The sequence below is a fragment of the Rattus rattus genome, chromosome 5 (genome assembly GCF_011064425.1).
Source record: "Rattus rattus isolate New Zealand chromosome 5, Rrattus_CSIRO_v1, whole genome shotgun sequence".
Classification (NCBI taxonomy): Eukaryota; Metazoa; Chordata; class Mammalia; order Rodentia; family Muridae; genus Rattus; species Rattus rattus.
In genome coordinates, this window is record NC_046158.1 from 53,504,649 (window position 1) to 53,524,465 (window position 19,817).

Here is a 19,817-nt window from a genome sequence, read left to right on the forward strand (position 1 = left end):
GAGTGTTAAGTGTACATTGTATTTTTACCATTTACACAATTGGGAGGATTGTGCTCAACTTATATCTGAGAGGGAAGAGTCTTTTAACGGGACAGAAAGGGGGAAATGTAGGTTTGCCCTGGTGCTGTCTGTATTTCCATGTCAATTCTGCTTCCTCAAGAGGGACTGCCCCCAAGAGTAGATCACATGCTCAGGTGATCTCCAATCCTTCTCCCCAATCTGACTGGTCAGATAAAGGCCAGAGCCGATGATTGGGCAGTGGAAGGGATAGGTGGGAAGGTTGGTCTCAGAGAGGGGGAGGAAAGGGAGAGACAGAAGAAGAGGAGGTAGAAGGAAGACGGAGAAGAACCACATGGCTCGGAGAAACTGCAAGTAGCAAGGAGTCTCATAGCTGGGAAATAAAGGAGATAGATCTACCCAGGCATATACGTTATAAATATACTGTCTGCCCAGGCATATACGTTATAAATATACTGTCTGCCCAGGCATATACGTTATAAATATACTGTCTGCCCAGGCATATACGTTATAAATATACTGTCTGCCCAGGCATATAGGTTATAAATATACTGTCTGCCCAGGCATATACGTTATAAATATACTGTCTGCCCAGGCATATATGTTATAAATATACTATCTGCCCAGGCATATACATTATAAATATACTATCTGCCCAGGCATATATGTTATAAATATACTATCTGCCCAGGCATATACGTTATAAATATACTATCTGCCCAGGCATATATATTATAAATATACTATCTGCCTAGGCATATAGGTTATAAATATACTAACTGGTTGTGTGTTTTTATATGTGCTTATTGGGGTAAGAAATAACCACAGTACCCCTGGTGCTTCAAAGTTCATGTTATTATGAATGGCTCTGTTATTTTACTTTCTAATGCTCTATAGTTTTCTTTGGTATCTATGGGAGATTATTTCTAGGATCTTCAGGGAAATAAAAATGTATGAATATTCAAATCCCTTACCTAAAATGACACCGTATCTGCCTACAATGTGTTCACATCTTCTTGTATGTACAATCGCATCTCTGAGATTACCAAACTCAGTATGATGAAATGCTATGTGAACGGCTGCTGTAGGGAGTAATAATGGTGTGGGGGAAAATCTGTTTATGTTCTGTACAGATACATTTGGATTTCATAATTGTTTTTGAGGCAGGGTCTTACTACATAGTCCAGACTGGTTTCAAGTTTGAGGTCCTATATATAACATGTATCCATCAGTATGTCTGTTTCAATAATTATTAAAATTATTAATCTTAATAGGTCATCTGTATATTGTTTGGGATTTTCTAGCCATCTTATTCTTCAGTTCTTTTACCTTTTAATCATATGATGTTGCACCCTCTGACTTTTTTCTTTCATTTAATATAGAACACAGGATAGGTTTTTAAGAATCCAAGCCTAAACGTGAATTGAACAAAGATGATATCAATAGATATGTTAATATGGAAGGGGGTTAAACTGAGGGGGGCCTCAACCCTAGACAAAGAACTGTGGACTGCTGAGGAATGCTGACAGCGGAGAGGGAAGAGCACCAGTTGAAAACCTTTAAGAGATCGTCAGCCATGGAAACATGTATATGAGCCCCATTATACAGACTGAGCAGGGTGTATTCAGTGTTTGGAAGACACACACACACACACACACATACACACACACACACACACACACACACACACACACACACACACACACACTACTGCCATACCACCACCACCACTAAAAATTAAAGAAAAAGAAGCCATGAATTTGAAGGGTGAGTCCAGATTCTGGCAGTTAGATCAACGATAGCTTTCCTTGGGAACTTACAAAGCCAGTTTCCCAATGGCAGAAGGGACAAATGATTATCTGTGGTGCCTAACAGCATAGCAAAGTAAGTGCTGGCCTCCAGGCTCCCTGAGTATCACAAGTACCTGTCAGAGTCCATGCTGGCACCATGGCTCTTCTCACTACACTAAACGTCTCCAGCTCATGGGCCTCTCTATGCCCGGATTCTCATTATCTTCATAGCCCTGCTGTATCTGCCGTGCTGTTCTGTTTTGTCCCTCTTTTGGTCCCTTCCCTCTTCTCTCTCTTCTTCTCCTGGCCCACCTCAGTCTGCTGGCCTTGTTCAGTCCACTCTTTCTCTCCTTGTTCTGGACTCTGCCTCTGGCTGTGCTCTCCCTCCAGTCTACAATAAAACCTTCCACTTAACCATACATTGGAGTATCATGTTGTCAGTTTAATACATCTGTTGCCCAAACCCTTAGTTCTTACAGTGAGTCTACACAGGAGGGTTTGGAGGGACAAAGGGAAACAGTATAATTAGATTGTAATCTTTAAATTTTCTTAAATTAAAAAAAGAATTCCAGATGCAAAACACACTAAAACAAAAATATGAGCATAAAAAAATCATTCATCCAGTGCACCCTTCCCAGATATTTATTAATGCCTCCCATGTGAACTGCAGAGTATTGAGACTAGAAAAATGAACTAGTCATTGTCCTTGAAGAACTCAGACTACTAGAGACAGTAATAAAGATAAGATATGTGTTCAAACAGACGATGTTCAGACTGCAGTTTTTGAGAAAGTTCCAAAAAGGACTATAGAGAAATCGAGAATAGCTTTAGACCCTTTAAAAACAAATCTTCCATGATGGCAATGCAGATAACATTTATTGGCTGCGCACTGTGTGTCGGTCCCCTCTGCAGCACCTTCCCCTGAGCTATTTTATATACTTTTCAAATAATCCAACAAGGTAGGCCCTGTTAGCATCTGCCCTTATCAGATAAGGCTTGGAAAGATAAACCGCCCTGAATGGAAGAGCCTGGTTCAAAGCAGGCCAGACAATAACAAACACATCCATCAAAGTTATCTCTTGAAAGAACAGAATGGCTTTCTTCCTCTCCCTAAGGATAACATCAGAATTAACACAATGCCAGCAAGCAGGAGGAAGAGGTAGTCAGGATGATGAAGCTTCATGGGTATAACCTCTGGGCTAGGAGCTCCGGCTCCCCCAGAATGGCTGGGCCCCCTTTGTTTTGTCAAAGAAGGGTCACACAGCACCGAACAGAGCATGGTAGTCTGAGCCAGTACAGAACAGTAGGTGTGCTTGTCTTCCCCAGTTCTGAGGCAACTGAAGCTCTGATCTAACCTCTCCCATAAATCCCATGTATCTGAGGGATGCTTTACATCACAGAGGGCAATGGAATAGGAGCATTCAGTGAGACTGGAGAGCTCTGGGGTCCGGGGTGAGAAAAAATAAACCTTACGTAGGCTGCTTGCCATATGAATACATTCATTTATCCATCATTTTAAAGTGACACTCACACACACACACACACACACCACACACACACACACAGACACACACACATACACACACACACACACACACATATACACACACACATACACACATACACACACATACACACATACATACATACACACACACATACACACACATACACACACACATACACACATACACACACACACATATACACACATACACACACATACACACACCCACATACACACACACACACAATACACACACACAGACACACCACACACACACACACACACACACAGACACACAGACACACACATATCAACACACACACACACAGACACACACACACACACACACACACACACACACACACACAGGGTATGAGCTCTCCCATCCATAAGGATGAAAATATGAATATCTGGCTTGAGTAAAGGTGGTTGTAGGGAACCTGGGGGATCTGACAGAAACAATAGGGAGTTCAAATTGACCCTGGAATCAAGGTGGCTAAAAAGCACAAGAGATTTTGTATAGATAAAATCATCAACGTAGAACCTGTCCAAAACCAATAATGAAGTGAAAGGTGAAGGACTCGCGACTTAGGGCTCAGAGGGCTGGGCAGGACTCCAGAGCCTGTGATCATGACTTAGGGTTCAGAGGGAAGGGACGGGCAGGACTCCCGAGCCTATGATCATGACTTAGGGCTCAGAGGGACGGGCAGGACTCCAGAGCCTGTGATCTTAGCCTGAGCCTTTACTACATTTCTAAAATATGAATGCATCACCACAGTCTTTCCAGCAATTGATGTATTAATGTGTATCTGGAGCACAAGAAGTATAAGCAACTCCTAACTTACTGATTGCATGCATAATGCCACATGTCTTATGGCAATTATCAAAAGGATGGATGGAAATTCCCATATAAGAGTATGAACCACATCATTATTTATCGCAATAATGTATCAGAAATGGCATGAACATTCAGAAGTCACTTAAGTAGAAGACAGCGCACCCGTACAATGGAACACCAAGAGTCTGATTAAAGTCGTGTTACAGAAGGGTGTATCTGAACTCGGGGAACAGTACCTATGTTAAGGGATAACTGTGCAGGTATCTGTGGATGTTCAAACCCTCATATACACTGACAGGTCCTTCAAACGCTATAACCACAATGGTTTCCTCTGAATCACTTACCTCTGGGAGTTAAAAAATGATTGATTCTAGTTCCTCAATTTTAAATAAGGAATATAAATTACTTGCACACAGGGAAACTAGTTATGTTCAAAACAGAACAAACACAGGCACACTGGTGTTCAACAGCATAGAACGATGAAATAGGGGACAGGCTGAGAGGAGGTTGTTCGATTTACCAGCAAGTAGGTTAATTAAAGGCAGTGATGGTGGAGAGATGGAGGGGTGGGATGGGGACTAGAAGTCGAGTGTAGCAGAGGAGGTCACACTGACAAAGCTGTGCTGCACGGAGCTGGAGTCTCCAAGCTGCTGAACACCAGAGAGCCCTGAGACAACAGAGAAGGTAATGTCTACATTTCTCTCACTGTGCCTGAGGGAAGAGGGTCTCCCTGGTTACCAGACCTGTGAAAGGGTGTGGGGGAGTAGGGCGGTGATCATCACTCTTGATGAGTCCTCCAAGCGAGAGAGAAGGACAGCCAAGGCGGGTACCAGAGTGTGAAGGGAGTAACGTTCCTGATAAACGATCATTAAGACATCCCTCTGCTCTGCAGAGAGTAACAGGAAAGTGACACCCGTTACAGATGCACAGGACTGCCAAACAGTGACTCCCAAGTAGGGACAAAGAAGAATGACTTGGCACAGGGGCAAGAATAACTCCTGTTAGTGCCATGGCTTTAATCTGAAACGGTCCCCAAAGGCTCATATGCTGAAGGGGTAGCCTTCTTATTGGCAGGTGGTGGGGACTTTGAAAGGTGCCATTGATGGAAGGAAGGTAGGTCTTTGGAAGACACCGTATGTTCAAAGAGATTGGGACCGAAGTCCGTCCCCCTTCCTACGATGGCTACTGTGAACCAGCCTTTTCATTCACATGCTATTACCACAACAGACCCAAACAATAGAACCAAGCAAATCATGGATTGAAAGTGTAAATCATAATAAAACTTATATCCTATTAGGTTGATTGTCTTGTGTATTTTATCATAGTAATGGAAAACCACTAACTGATAACAAATTAATTGATAACTGATCTTCAGGTTATATGAGCAAATGAAGCTCCACAAGCAAATGTTGGCTGAATGATCCCCCCAAACAAGTCACTCCAAACCCCCAATGCCTCAATTTCATCATCATACACCAAACTGGGGACACTGGCTATATCCTGTTACGATTGGTATTAGTGACAGATTGCCACAAATTAGAATCACCTGAATAGGGAGCCTCACCTGAAGAATTGTCCTGATTTGATTTGTCCCATTTGTGGGAGAAACCTTCAGGTTGAAGCCCGGATCAAAAACCAATGTTTCAGAAAGAAGTTTACCTCACCCTTTACTGGTTTGCCCTCCCTCTCGCCCCTTAGCTGATTTACCCCAGCTGCTGGGATTCCACCACCTGCAGCAGAGTCAGCATTTCTGAGCCTTCGTGGTGGAGTTGGGAACATGGACTCCTCAGAAATGCCCCAGGGTTCCAGTGCCAGACTGTGACTACTGAGGTACCTTGCCTTGTGGACTAACTAGGCCCACCTCCCCCCAGGTAGATACAGATTCTAGGACTACTTTATGGAGGCTGCCAGCCTCAAGGACTGAAAGCCGGGCTCTTGGCATCTCATGTGCAGTAATATATAATACATAACATGTAACATGCAACATACAACATGCAATATGTAATGTTCATTAGGTTTGCTAATGAATTATATATCATAAATGAATGAATATATATGTACATATATGCATATATGTATATGCACATATATTATTTCCTTGTTTTTGTTCCTCTACAGCATAGTTCTCCACCTATGGGTCGTGATCCCTGTGGAGTCACATATCACATATTTCATTATGATTCATAACAGTAGCACAATTACAGTTATGAAGTAATAACAAAATAATTTTATGGCTTTATGGCTAGGGTCTTCATACCATGAGGAACTGTATTAAAGGGTTGCGGCATTCGGAAGGCTGAGAACCACGCTGTAGCGTACCCAACTAAAACATTTTTAGATTTTGATGCTCCAGTTGATTCTCTTTTTCTTATTCATAGTTTGTTTTATGGAAATGTATATGGAAATGTGTTTTGATGTATGTAAAGCATTTTAAAAATGCAGATATTGTTAACAGTCAAAGAAATATCTGTCAAAACATACCTGCCTTCTTGTCCCACAGGCTTTCCACCTAATCATCCCGGTATATAATTCACACCATAAGTCCCTCAACCAAGTCTATGCGAGATGAAGCAGCCTTCCTAACAGGTTACAGTTCAAATAAATATACTCCACCAGGCCGCCCTGTACTGGCCAATTAAAAATCTATCTACTTAAAGACTTGCCTATACCTGTCCTGATGACATATTGCCAGCTAGGAGACCCAATTAAAGATGGCTGATGATTTAGCTACTGAATCCTTCAAAACAGACCTGTCATGGTTTTCAGCCTTCTAAAGAGCAAGCGCAAAACGAACTGGTAAGAATATGTTACTTCTCTTTAACCTGTGATGAACTGGTAACAATATGTTACTTCCCTTTAATCTGTGATGTTTCCTTTCCCTCCTCTATGTTGTCCACAGATTCCTGTGCCGGGAAGACATTCTAGACCTAAGTGCTAAGTACTAAGTAACAACTAACGACTAAGGCTAGCTGAGAGAGAGCCAGTGCTCAGTTAATCCCTTAATTTCCCAGAAATGAGAATAGAATCTATTGTTTCATCCCGAATACAAGATTAATCCTAATATCTTCTAGGTCACCACCTACAAAGACTCCTTAAATTTGTAACTAAACAGAGCAAAAACCCAAGCAACCAAACAATGAACAGAAACCAAACAAAAATATACAAACCCCATTCTTTGTGCTCTGAGGTAAGGCCTGGGAGTCCTACCTGAGTCTGAACTGTGGGGTTCATATTTGTCTTCACTACCCACTATTACCCAGTTTATCTCACTGTTTCAGTAATACTGGTGGCCCCACACCTCCCTACTCCTCCTTATTATCAGGAATTCTTGTGCCCATGCCCCAATCTTCCCCACCATTTTTGAGAAAAGATCTGAAATAGCTCATAGGGTGAGTGGCTGGCAGCGGAGAGCCGGTGCGTGTGCACGCGCGCAGATCGGCGGAGCATTATTCCTTAATGGTTTCAGCTTAGCAGTTTTCTTTTTACCAGAAGCATACCTGATGGAGCGGAAGGTGTTCCAGAGAATGGAGAATGTGTTGTCCTGCCAGGCTGGCACTGAGAAGTGCTCCTCTATGGTGCTCTGACAGCTGAAATGGGCTCTAATGCTCTCAGCCAGAGGACCTCGGAGGCTGGGGCCCCATTATCCTTAAGTGCAACGTTACAAGGGCAAGTACTTTTGAGCCATCGACAACAGGCTTTTAAAAATCAGAACTTCACAGGGAAAAATTGCACGGGATGGAAGGCAGAGGCTCGGGGTCAGAACGGGGTCCTAAGCCTCAGTATCAGCTTTGTAACTCAGTGTGCATCATGGCCGAGGGCGACTGGGTGATGGCGGGCTTCCTGCCCCTCGTGCGTCTCTAACAAACGCATAGCCCGTCAAGCCCGTTCTTACATAACACCCCCCACCCCCAACATCTCCCACCCCACCCCCACCCCTGCCTCGAAGCTTCGAGGTATTTTCTGCTCTTCCCATTACTTAAGAGCCCTTCCTGTTTTAATATTGAGTCCATCATTCATTCTGACTGTGGTCAGAATGCAAACTCTAGATAGGGTGGCCCTGGAAACTCTTCCAGTAACTGTTCACTTGGTAGCAAGTACGGAAATAAGCAAGAAAATATAATACATTAAACAATGGCTTGTTTTCTGTTAGTGTATTTGTGTCAGTGTCTTCTTTTTAATCTAGTGTGAAAATAAGGGCAGAAGGCATCACGGGTGATTTCAACAAGAGTTGAATTCCGAAGCCGGACACCAAGCAAAGGGAAGGCTAAAATACTTGTTTTCTGTTGAAGGCGCTTCCTACTACAGTGTGCAGTAGAAGAAGTCACATGATACCATGACAGATCATCTACAAAGACAGTTTACCAACATGGTGTTAGGTCAGTATTAAACAAAGATCTCAAAATCAAACTCCTAAAATACTCCACACGGGCCAAGCAAGGAAAAAGAAACTAGATACGTTATTTTACTTCTACTCACATTTTAAAATCCTTGAATCATTTTTAAAATAATTTTCAGAAAGCTCTCAGTACCTTGGTAAAATTTCATTTAAATCACAAAGATTATAAGACTTTAATAACTATAATCTTGCAGGTCATAAAAGTAATATGAACATGCAAAAATGTTAAAGCAACAACGAAACTAAATCTTATCATCTCTAGAGATAATCATGGTTAAGAGCTTGGAACAATGCCATCCTTATCTTTTACAAATATATAGTTGTTCACACGTCCACACGCAATGTATTTGACATTCTATAGTAGACTCAAACAACACACAGTACTGAACAATACCAACGACAATGTTTACTATGCACAAAACACAGTTCTAGTTATGAGTACATAAGTGAACAAAAGTGAAACGATTTCTCACCCTCAAAGCATTTACGTTCTAGTAATAGGCCACTGTGGAATGCTGGCCTCTGGGCGTGCCATAGCTTCGGCCATCTTGGAATCAAAGCAGTTCCAGTTACCCACATGAGACTCATGTAAAGGGCATAGGAGAGGCTCATGAATAGCCATTGTATGATGGCTCATGAGGTAACCCATTAGATACTTGAGGGCCCTCTTGTTTTCAAGGATATATAAGCTGGAGTGAAGGAGACAACTTCAGTGATGTAGTGAAGGGGACTTTCTTCAGTGTTGCTCTGAGGGGACTCTCCTTCAGTAGGATAGCAGCCTTTATGTTGTCTATGCTCTCCCACGTAACTCAGAATAAACTGTTTTCACCTAGTTAGCCTTGGTTAGAGTCATGTCTTTAGTCTGTTACTGATGCTCTAGAAGGGATAAGTAGATACCATGTCTCTCCAGGAAAAGTTAACACAAGAAAGATGAAAAAACACAAAAGCAAATTATACATTAGAAAGTGTTAAGATTATTTGGGAAAAAAATAAAGTAAGAAGGGCAAAGAATATTAGAGTCTCGCCTGAGGAAATGACAGTGCAAAGGCCCTAAGGCACTGGGTGTGTGAGTGGCATTTTCTGGGAACATGGCAACAAGTGTAGCTACAATGGTATTAGCAAGGTGGACTCTAGGGGTAGACAGTGGTGTACCAGGTCACATGGGTGCTACAGACCTCTGAGACAATGGTCTTTGGCTTTTTCTCTCACAGAAGACTTTGAAAAGCTATGATATAAGAGGTAAAAGTAGCAGATGTGAGGAGAATGGACCACAGAGTTGAGCAGGAGGCTGGAAGCGGAGTCAGATCAGGAGGCCGAGGTTATGAACGAGCCTGGAGCTAATGGTATCTAGGACCGCCACAATGAAGTGAGAACAGCTGAGAGGGGAGAAGCCGCCATTTTCTAAATAAATCAGATGGACAGGACCAGCTGCACCTCTTTATGAATCAGATGTAGAGCGAGAGGGAAAGGCAGCGCCATGCCTGTGAAACCCCTCATGGAAGCATCAGGAAGAACTGAATTACCTTCACCGAGATTGAGAAACACAGAGAGACACAGGTACGGGGGAAAGTTCTAGGCTGTTTGGACATGTTCCATCTCAGGTATTCATTAGGGAACAAGGTGTCCATCTCTACATACACCTGTATATATTACTCGATAAGTACTTCTCTGTGCCTGTATTTCTCATGGAATTTTTTCTTACCAGGACATATAAGTTGCTTTATGGAATAGGGGATTTTTGTATGGACTCATTTTGAATAGGCTTTAAAGTGTCTCCCTGATACCATATTCTCTCCCAGCTTTGTACAGGCCTTATATATCTCTCTCTTCCCCAAATGAAGAGAGGTTTGCGAATATATGACTGTAGCATGTATTTCTCATGCTTTTTTCATGTTTTTTTAATTGCATTTTTGTTTACATTTTAAATGTTATCCCACTTCCCAGTTTCCCCTTCAGAAACCTGCTATCCTATCACCCCATGCTTCTATAAGGGTGCTCCCACACTCACCAACCTACTCCCTCCCTCCTCCCTGCCCTGACATTCCCACTGGGACACTGGGTCATTGAGCCTTGACAGGACCAAGGGCCTCTCCTCCCACTGATGCCCGATAAGGCCATCCTCTGCTATATATGCGAATGGAGCCATAAGTCCATCCTTATGTTCTCTTGGGATGGTGGTTTAGTCCATGGGAGCTCTGGTGGGTCTGGTTGGTTGATACTGTGTTCTTCTTACGGGGTTGCAAACCCCTTCAGCTCCTTCAGTCCTTTCTCTAACTTCTCCATTGGAGCCCCTGTTCTCAGTTCAATGGCTGGCTACGAGCAATTGCCTCTGTATTTGTCAGGCTCTGGCAGAGCCTCTCAGAGACAGCTATATCAGGCCCCTGTCAGCATGCACTTCTTGGCATCCGCAATAGTGTCTGGATTTGGTGGCTGTATATGGGCTGTATCTCCATGTGGGGCAGTCTCTGGATGGCCCACACATTTGTCTCCATATCTCTTCCTATGAGTGCTTTTGTTCCCTCTTCTAAGAAGGTCTGAAGCATCCACACTTTGGTCTTCCTTATTCTTGAGCTTCATGTGGTCTATGAATTGTATCTTGGGTATTCTGAGCTTTTGGGCTAATATCCACTTATCAGTGAGTGCATATCATTTGTGTTCTTTTGTGATTGGGTTATCTCACTCAGGATGATATTTTCAAGTTCCATCCATTTGCCTAAGAATTTCATAAAGTCATTGTTTTTGATAGCTGAGTAGTATTCCAGTGTGTAAATGTACCACATTTTTGGTATCTATTCCTCTGTTGAAGGACATCTGGGTTCTTTCCAGCTGCTGACTATTATAAATAAGGCTGCTATGAACATAGTGGAGCATGTGTCCTTGTTATATGTTGAAGCATCTTTTGGGTATATGCCCAGGAGTGGTATAGCTCAGGTAGTACTATGCCCAATTTTCTGAGGAACCACTAGACTGATTTTCAGAGTGGTTGTACCAACTTGCAATCCCACCAGCAATGGAGGAGTGTTCTTCTTTCTCCACATCCTCACCAGCATCTGCTGTCACTTGAGTTTTTGATCTTAGCCATTCTGACTGGTATGAGGTGGAATCTCAGAGTTGTTTTGATTTGCATTTCCCTGATGACTAAGGATGTTGAACATTTCTTTAGGTGCTTCTCAGCCATTTGATATTCCTCAGTTGAGAATACTTTGTTTAACTCTGTAGTCCCTTTTTAAAAAGGGTTATTTGATTCTCTGGAGTACAGATTCAATGCAATCCCCGTCAAAATTCCAAGTCAATTCTTCATAGAGTTGAAAGAGCAATTTGCAAAATCATTTGGAATAATTTTGGATAGCCAAAAATATCCTCAACAATAAAAGAACTTCTGGGGGAATCACCATCCCTGACCTCTAGCTGTATTACAGAGCAATAGTGATAAAAAAAATGTATGGAATTGGTGCAGAGACAGGCAGGTAGATCAATGGAGTAAAATTGAAGACCCACAAATGAAGCCACATAACTATGGTCACTTGATCTTTGACAAAGGAGCTAAAACCATCCAGTGGAAAAAAGACAGCATTTTCAACAAATGGTGTTGGTTCAACTGGAGGTCAGTCTGTAGAAGAATGCAAATCAATCCATTCTTATCACCTTGTACAAAGCTCAAGTCCAAGTGGATCAAGGACTGCCACATAAAACCAGACACACTGAAACTAATGGAAGAGAAAGTGGGGAAGAGCCTTGAACACATGGGCACATGGGAAATTTTTCTGAACAAAACACCAATGGCTTATGCTTAAAGATCGAGAATGGACAAATGGAACCTCATAAAATTGCAAAACTTCTATAAGGCAAAGGACACTGTCATTAGGACAAAATGGCAACCAACAAATTTGGAAAAGATCTTTACTAATCCTACATCTGATAAAGGGCTAATATCTAATATAGACAAAGAACTCAAGAATCTAGCATGCAGTTTCTACTACCTTGCTTTAAGCTCTGGTTGGATCACACTACCAGCCACTACCCTGGTTCCCTTGGATCCGCAGATGAAAGACACACACACATGTTCCAGCATGCATGCACACGTGCTTAGTTGCATTTCTAATCTCCTGCCTAGGGAGCAGCCGATGCCACTCAGCCCAAGGTCTTACATGGCTGACGACCACCACACCCCACCTCCAGCTTTGGTAACCTGAAAGTCCAGCCTTTTCTGCCCAGCCATTGGCCACTGACAGCTTTATCGATCAATCAAGAACCAATTTGGGAACAGGACCTTCAGCATTCACACAGATTCCTGATCAAAGCATCAGAACCGACCCCTACATAAGACAGTCGCTTCCTTGGCAAAGGTGGTGCGATAATCACCCTTGGGATTGTGTGACCCCACTCTTGACAGTATATTTGCTTCTGTATCAACTGCCTAGGGTGAGCTCTTCTTGTTAGCTTTGAAGGATGAGCTGAGAGGGCCGCCTTCAAGACCTAAGGGCAACTTCTTGGAGCCCATGTGTTGGGTTTGGGGTGGAAGCTGAGAAAACTCACCTCAGAAACAGAGGCTTAAAATGAAAGCTTTATTTTCTACACACACAGGGAGGTGGCCAGTTCTGGATCTGAACAGCATTTCAGAAGGAAGATCTTACAACATTTTTAGAGGATGAGAATACAATCCATGGGTGAACAAGGTGGGCTGTGGCATTGACCAATCATATTTTGACACAGGAGTTAAACAAGCAAGTTAACGTTGGTGACTGGGCCTTAGCTGAGTCACCTGGCTTCAGGGTCCTTGAGTCAGCTTTTGCAGTCTCCTGGACTCTGATCTAGAATCTAGAATGTGAAGGGAACAAAGGAGTGGGGAAGGTGCATGAAGTCATTTAAGTCAAGACAAGCAACACACTCATGACTTGTGTGCCTCAGTTTAGATAATGGGATAACAGCAGCTTTCCTTTTACATCCCTTACTTGTTAACAGACAAACATGGAACATCTGAAGAAGCAGGACAGGAGTTGGTTTTGGGGCCTGGGAACATGAACTCAGTTTTGTTCCTGCCACCAAAGTGGATTTTGTTCCTGAGATGACTGGACTCAGGAAACTGTCTCCTAACACATGGACATAACCAGTACCAGGCAAGAAACTCCATTTTGCCAGCAATCTGATCAGTCTGCAAAGACCAGTGCCTTCTAGCTAACACCTTGACTTCAGCCATGTGAGATCCTGAGCAAAGAGCACAGAGATGTCATTCCCAGACTTCTGATCACCAGAAGCTTCATGATGGAGGGTGAGAGTTCTTAGTTGCTGAGTCATCGTGATCCACCATGCAGCAGCAGAAAATCAACACATGTAGCTTTGTGACAGGGCAAGAAGACAAGGCAGGTTTCCTCCATCTTGCTGAGGCCATTTCAGGTTTAACTAGGATTTGATCTTAATGGAGAATCCCATGGAAATCTACCTAACTCTATTCTAGAAACCCAAGACTGGGAAGTCCTAGTTAATTTATCTGCTAAACTGTGTGTCTGCTAAACTGCCTGTTGGTTTGAATCCCCCAACCTCCCACCCCAGCGAACTGCTTGTGTTACCTTCTGCTAAACTTGCTTTTAAGAAGTGCACCCCTCCCCCACCCCACACATGTGAAGCTGCTGAACAAAATGCCAGGACATGGTTTCTGCCCTCCAAACCCTGTGCTCTGGATATTTGAGGCTACAGCTAGGTCAATAATTACTTGAGTGTAGTCCCAGCCAGCTGGAATAAAGACATTCAGTTAGCTATAAACTGTGTCTGAGTGGTCATCTCTGGAGAGCTATACATCACAGCATCCCTTTCAACATCTTTAGAAGAAAACGTAGACACCACATCCCCTAAGAGAAGATATGTAACACAAAACATGCTCTCAAACAAAATCCATCTACATGAGTGTTTTTATACCACAATAGTTAAATAAAGTCAATGTATAGTAATAATTTTTTTCAGGTGTTTTCAAGGATCAGAGTCTTGAAACATGAGAATAATTATAATGATCATACCTGGAAATTTTAAAGCTCATTTCTTCAGCTTTATAACTATTTTATATAGCATCCTGTCATGGCTTCCTAAGAAATTTGGCCTTAAACACATATATGTTTTCAAGACCAACAGGCGTCCCTGGTGAGAGTCAAAGACTCTAGGCAAACAAAAGGTGCATGATCACCATGATTCCCCTGCTAGTTCTCCACCAGAGGAAACTCCATTAACTATTTAAGAGGCTTACAAGGAGAATAGCCAGCATGGCCAGTTGAGATTACAGCCCCCTCAACAGGTGACAGCACCTGGAGTGAGGTTGGCAGCACCTTAAAGCCATCCTTTGTATCAAGAGGAAAAAGAACAGTTACGAAACTGAGGTTGGAAAAGAAGGATCTTTGACTTCCTGTATATGCTTGGGCCGAGTTTCTAGCCTCCCAGAAGCATTCCTAAGGTGGGAATGGCACAGAAATCGGAAAGCCAGCTTGCTCTTAGACGTTATGGCAAAGCTTGATGGAGTGAATGATTTCTTATTAAAAGGATCAACAGTCATCTTGGCATCATTATTATCTTTTTCATTTGTTCTGTGGTTTAAAAGCAACCAGCGAAGGGCAGAGGGGATGGCTCGACAGTTGAGAGCACTTGTTGCTTTTGCAGAGGACCCACACGACAGCTCACAACCATCCATAACTCTGGTTCCAGGGTATCCTAGACCCCCTTCTGACCCCCAATACCAGGTACATATGTGTACAGGGTTCTCTCTCTCTCTCTCTCTCTCTCTCTCTCTCTCTCTCTCTCTCTCTCTCTCTCTCTCTCCCCTCTCTCCAAGCTGGCTCTTCCATACATAATCCAGCCATTTGGATCATTGTTTATCCATTTTGCTCTCTTGGCCCAGGCCACCCCCTTGCTTGGCAGCTCCTCTCTTGTTCTTCCTGCCTTCTCTCCTCACATGGCTTGGCTCAGTCCCGCTGTGTTCACTCTGAACTCGCCCAGATGTCTCTCTCTGCCCCTTTCTGTATTCTCCCTCATATTCATAATAAACCTCCTCCTCCAACACACCAAGGGGCAGTCATGTCTTTCTTTTTATTTATTTATTTTTCATTCATTTTATCGGTCATATCAATTAAAAGGAACCAGCAAAGGGCAGATGGGATGGTTCCCCCCCCCCATTTATTTACCATTCAAATGGTAGATCAATAAAACATTGAACTTAAAGGTCTAATAAAAAACCTTTTGGATAAACAAAATGAGACTTACTTTTTTATATAATGCTCATATTTGGCAGAATCAGCCCTGTAATGCTGAGTGCAAAAGGCCATAGGTGAACACACACAATATTAGTCAATTTAAAGTTTGGAGAGATACAATATCCAAACACAGTTGGTAGAGCTTTAAATGTGTGCGATGAACCTACAGAGGCCAGCAAAGCAATGCTAAATTCAAATTCTGGATATTGGTTACCCATGGGGGTGGGGAATAAGGAGATGGGACCAGGGAAAATCAATACAAACATTCAGAAGTAATGATCTAATCTGGGGGAAGGGAGGGGGCACATATAGGTGTACACATGTTCTCTTACATTTTATAGATACCCTAGAAACTCAGGGGAAAAAAGCAATGATTTAATTTGTTTTTTTTCCTTTTCTCCAGAATTTGATCTTCCCCATGGTCCAGAGCTCTGAGCAGAGCAGCAGCAATTCATACCCAATTTATGATATGATCTAGGTCAGGAACCACTTGTCTCTCCCACAGCCAATTAAACATGTTGTCTTTGTAACAACTAGCAATTATGATTCTCTGCATAACCAAAGTCCTTGGGTTGTTCATTTATTATTAGTGGCAATCACAGGATACTGAGAGCTTTTCTTAATAATGTTGTATGCCCAGAAGTATTTCCTTTAGTACTCGCTCTTTCTCAGATCAAGGAAGAGAGACATAGCAAGAGACAGATCTTACCACGCCACTCTCTGCTCCAAGCACAGTGCTACAGCATGCAATACTGACACCTGTGAGCCGTCTTTACTCCAGCAGCCACACAACCCAGGGGCTGGGCTACTCTTCCTCACAAGCAAAGTGGAGACACATGAGACTATGTGCTTTCCTGGAGTTCAAACACAGTGTCTCACATTGCAGAGAGAAGGTGGTCACCCTTAGGACAGATGATGGTATCCAACCTAGACTGGGAGTTCATCAAAGAGTTTCCAGAATGGGAATCCGAATCCAGGAGGAAGAGAAACAGCCTGGGGAATGGAGCCTGGGGAAGGATTGGTCCAAGTGAAGGGGAATTGGGGGCTTTAACATCTCCAGAGATACACAAAGACGATCGGTGAGTCATTTATCAGATTTAGATTCTTGCTCCCATGACATCGCCAGGTCCCCATAAGAGCTATACACAAGATGGTCTGTGGGGTCTGAGAGACAGTAGGTTTGCATCCTCACACATCTAAGCATGGATCAGCTCTCAGTGTCTATGAACTGCTATAATAACCCCTAGGGGTTTTTTTTTTTAACATATCAGATATTAAATGTCCTTCTCACTAGCAATTTGCCCTCTATTCAATAGCCAGGGTGATCATTGTGAAATACAACTTGTGCTGGTTCATGTGTGCCCTCCCAGCATTCCATGGGTGGAGGCAGGATAATTGCTATGTAACAAGACCCTGTTCAGGAGATGTAAATAAATCGATTAGATTAAAATTAAAAAATACTGCTGGGAGCATGGTGGTATATGCCTTTAATCCCAGCACTTGGGAGACAGACGCAGCAGCATCTCTGAGTTTGAGGCCAGCCTGGTCTACAGAGTGAGTTCCAGGACAGCCAGGGCTGTCCTGTTTATTGGGAGCAATTTTTAACATATGATAGTGATTCTAGCTTCTGTTGGCCAACGAGCATGTTATATGTGTGCTTTTATTATGATCTCCAACGAGCATGTCACGTATGCATTTTTATTATTATCTCACAGTTTAATATCAAGTCTGCCCCATTATGAAAGAGTGTCAGGCTAAGGATCATCATTTCACCCCAAGTCTGGGCAGACCCAGACAGTAGTCAGCCAACAGCAGGCAATGCTGGGAACCAGATCACAGAGGGTGTAGCAGTGTCAATTATTTTGGTTACTGTGGCTCTGCATGACATCCCTTCTCCACCTCAACCAGAAAAGCCATCAACATTGTGACATTGTGACGCTGTTACCTCAGCGTCAAAGCGTGGGTCCTGGTAGGCATCGCTGACATTCACAGGAAGGCCTGTCGAAGCAACCAGCTCAGCGATACTGTTATTTATCAGCCAGTCGGAGTAAGATGACTTCTCCACGCTTTCTTTGAAACTGTCGGAGCACCAGGCAGGCAATAAGAAAGAGGAGAAAATAAGTTTGTTAGAAAGTAAGCTCTGTAAGGCTATATTAATAACAACATCACTTGTCCTCATTATGGAGAGATAAACAGTATTAGTCATAGAATGGCAGGGAGATAATTATCAGGAGCCACTTTGGAATTCCTTCCCCACTAGAGTGGAAAGTAATCAGACCATGGATAGACACACAGATCCTCTATGGGCCAGAGAGCAACTCTAGGCTGTGTTTAAGTCTCAAGGTAGACAGATGAAAACACAGAACAATAAGGCAACGATGAAACTCATAACAGGACAACACAGCTTCATACATTGCCACTGGGTTTCTCTGTTTGACCCCCAGCTGAACAACCCAGATGCTTTGATACCAAGAATGCAGGAAAGCTAGGAAATAAATGTTAGATGTTTTGTGGTTGAGAATGGAACACAAGGCCTTATGCAGGCTAAGCCAGCAGTCTATCATTGAGCTATATTTCCAATGGTAACATAGCCCTACTGGTGTTTTTAGTTTAAGCTACATTTTATATAAGGAAATACTAAGAGCATGAGTAGACATTGCTATTACACTGTTTGTACCCATTCGAACGTAGTTGTTATTATACCGTATGTACCCATTTGTAGTCTACTGCACACTGAGAGGAGCAGGAGCTGTTGCAGGAGTCATCATGGAGACCACCAGATGCATGAAGGAGCAGGAGGGGTAGACATTATCCTCTACCATCAGCTCTACACCACATCTGTGACTGCTAAGCTCAGGACACATTTGCGATGTTATTCATCTCTTAATGCATATAAAACACGAAGAATACACAAACTTATTCTCTGCAGGTCTCTAGCTGAGAATGGAAGTTTGAATAAGAGGCTTGGGTTTATAGGTCTTAAGTGGTACATAAATCAAAGAGATACAAAGACTGGGAACTTCAAAGAAAGGTTGCTTCGTTTTCGAACACAGATCACCAAGTCAGCGCTCTGTTTTCTCCTTGCTACCCTACATCTATGATGAATGAAGCTGTATGTTATGCTCTAAGGAAAGCAACAGAGAGGAAGACGTGTGGTAATGTACCTGTTATGTGGATCTAAGCTAACAGGCTCATCCCCAAAGTTATAAAAACAAAACAAAACAAAACAAAACAAAACATGTGGACTGAATTCTTGATGTGCTTTCAAAGAGGCATTGACTTGGCAATGCATTCTGTGATGTCTGCACACTTTATTCTATAGTACATTTATTCTGTGTATATGGATACATGGAGGGTACATGTACCTGTGTGCATTCGTGTGTGTGTGTGTGTGTGTGTGTGTGTGTGTGTGTGTGTGTGCGCGCGTGCGCGCGTGCCAGAGGATGATGTCAGGTGCCTTAACTGATCATTTTATTTTTTGAGCATCTCTCAAATTCCTTAGGCTTGCTAGTGAGTGACTTTGAGAGACCCACCTATCTCCCTCCTTTAACACTACAGTTGTGCATGGACTCTGCCAGGCCCCATTTTAATATGAGCACCAGAGATATGAGGTCAGGTTCTTGTTGCCGTGGTAGACACTTTACCAACCAAGCCATCTCTCCAGCTCCATACCCTATGATTCTAAAAGTTTTCATGATCCAATAGTTTTGGAAGTAATGACCTATTATGGGCTGTAGAGTATGGGATGAAAGGGCTGAAGGCTGACCTTGGAAAGACCTGAGTAGAAGTCAAGGACAGGCCTGAGATGAGGAAGAGAAGTAGGCACAGGGAGTGAGATTAGACAATTCAACAAGTGTCTTTCAAGATGGGTATGAGTTCACAGAAAAGTTTGGGGGGATGTGGAGGAAACATCGGGGATTTAAGATAAGCACAGCAAAATGAGTGATCGATCACAAAGAGAGGGATAAGACTAGGAAGTAGGCCAGGGTCCAAGAATTGAGACTTTTGAAAGAGTTGCTGTGACCTTAGCTATAGG

The 19,817-nt window shown here is 42.9% G+C and overlaps 1 protein-coding gene across 1 annotated transcript in view; it reads right to left on the bottom strand.

The window, feature by feature from the left end:
• The window catches only part of Pde11a (phosphodiesterase 11A), a 223,371-nt gene that overhangs the window by 161,140 nt on the left and 42,414 nt on the right, over positions 1 to 19,817 (bottom strand). Inside the window, exon 4 of the mRNA XM_032902539.1 lies at positions 17,727 to 17,859. Coding sequence (XP_032758430.1) covers positions 17,727 to 17,859 — 133 coding nt within the window. The remainder of the gene's footprint in view (positions 1 to 17,726; positions 17,860 to 19,817) is intronic.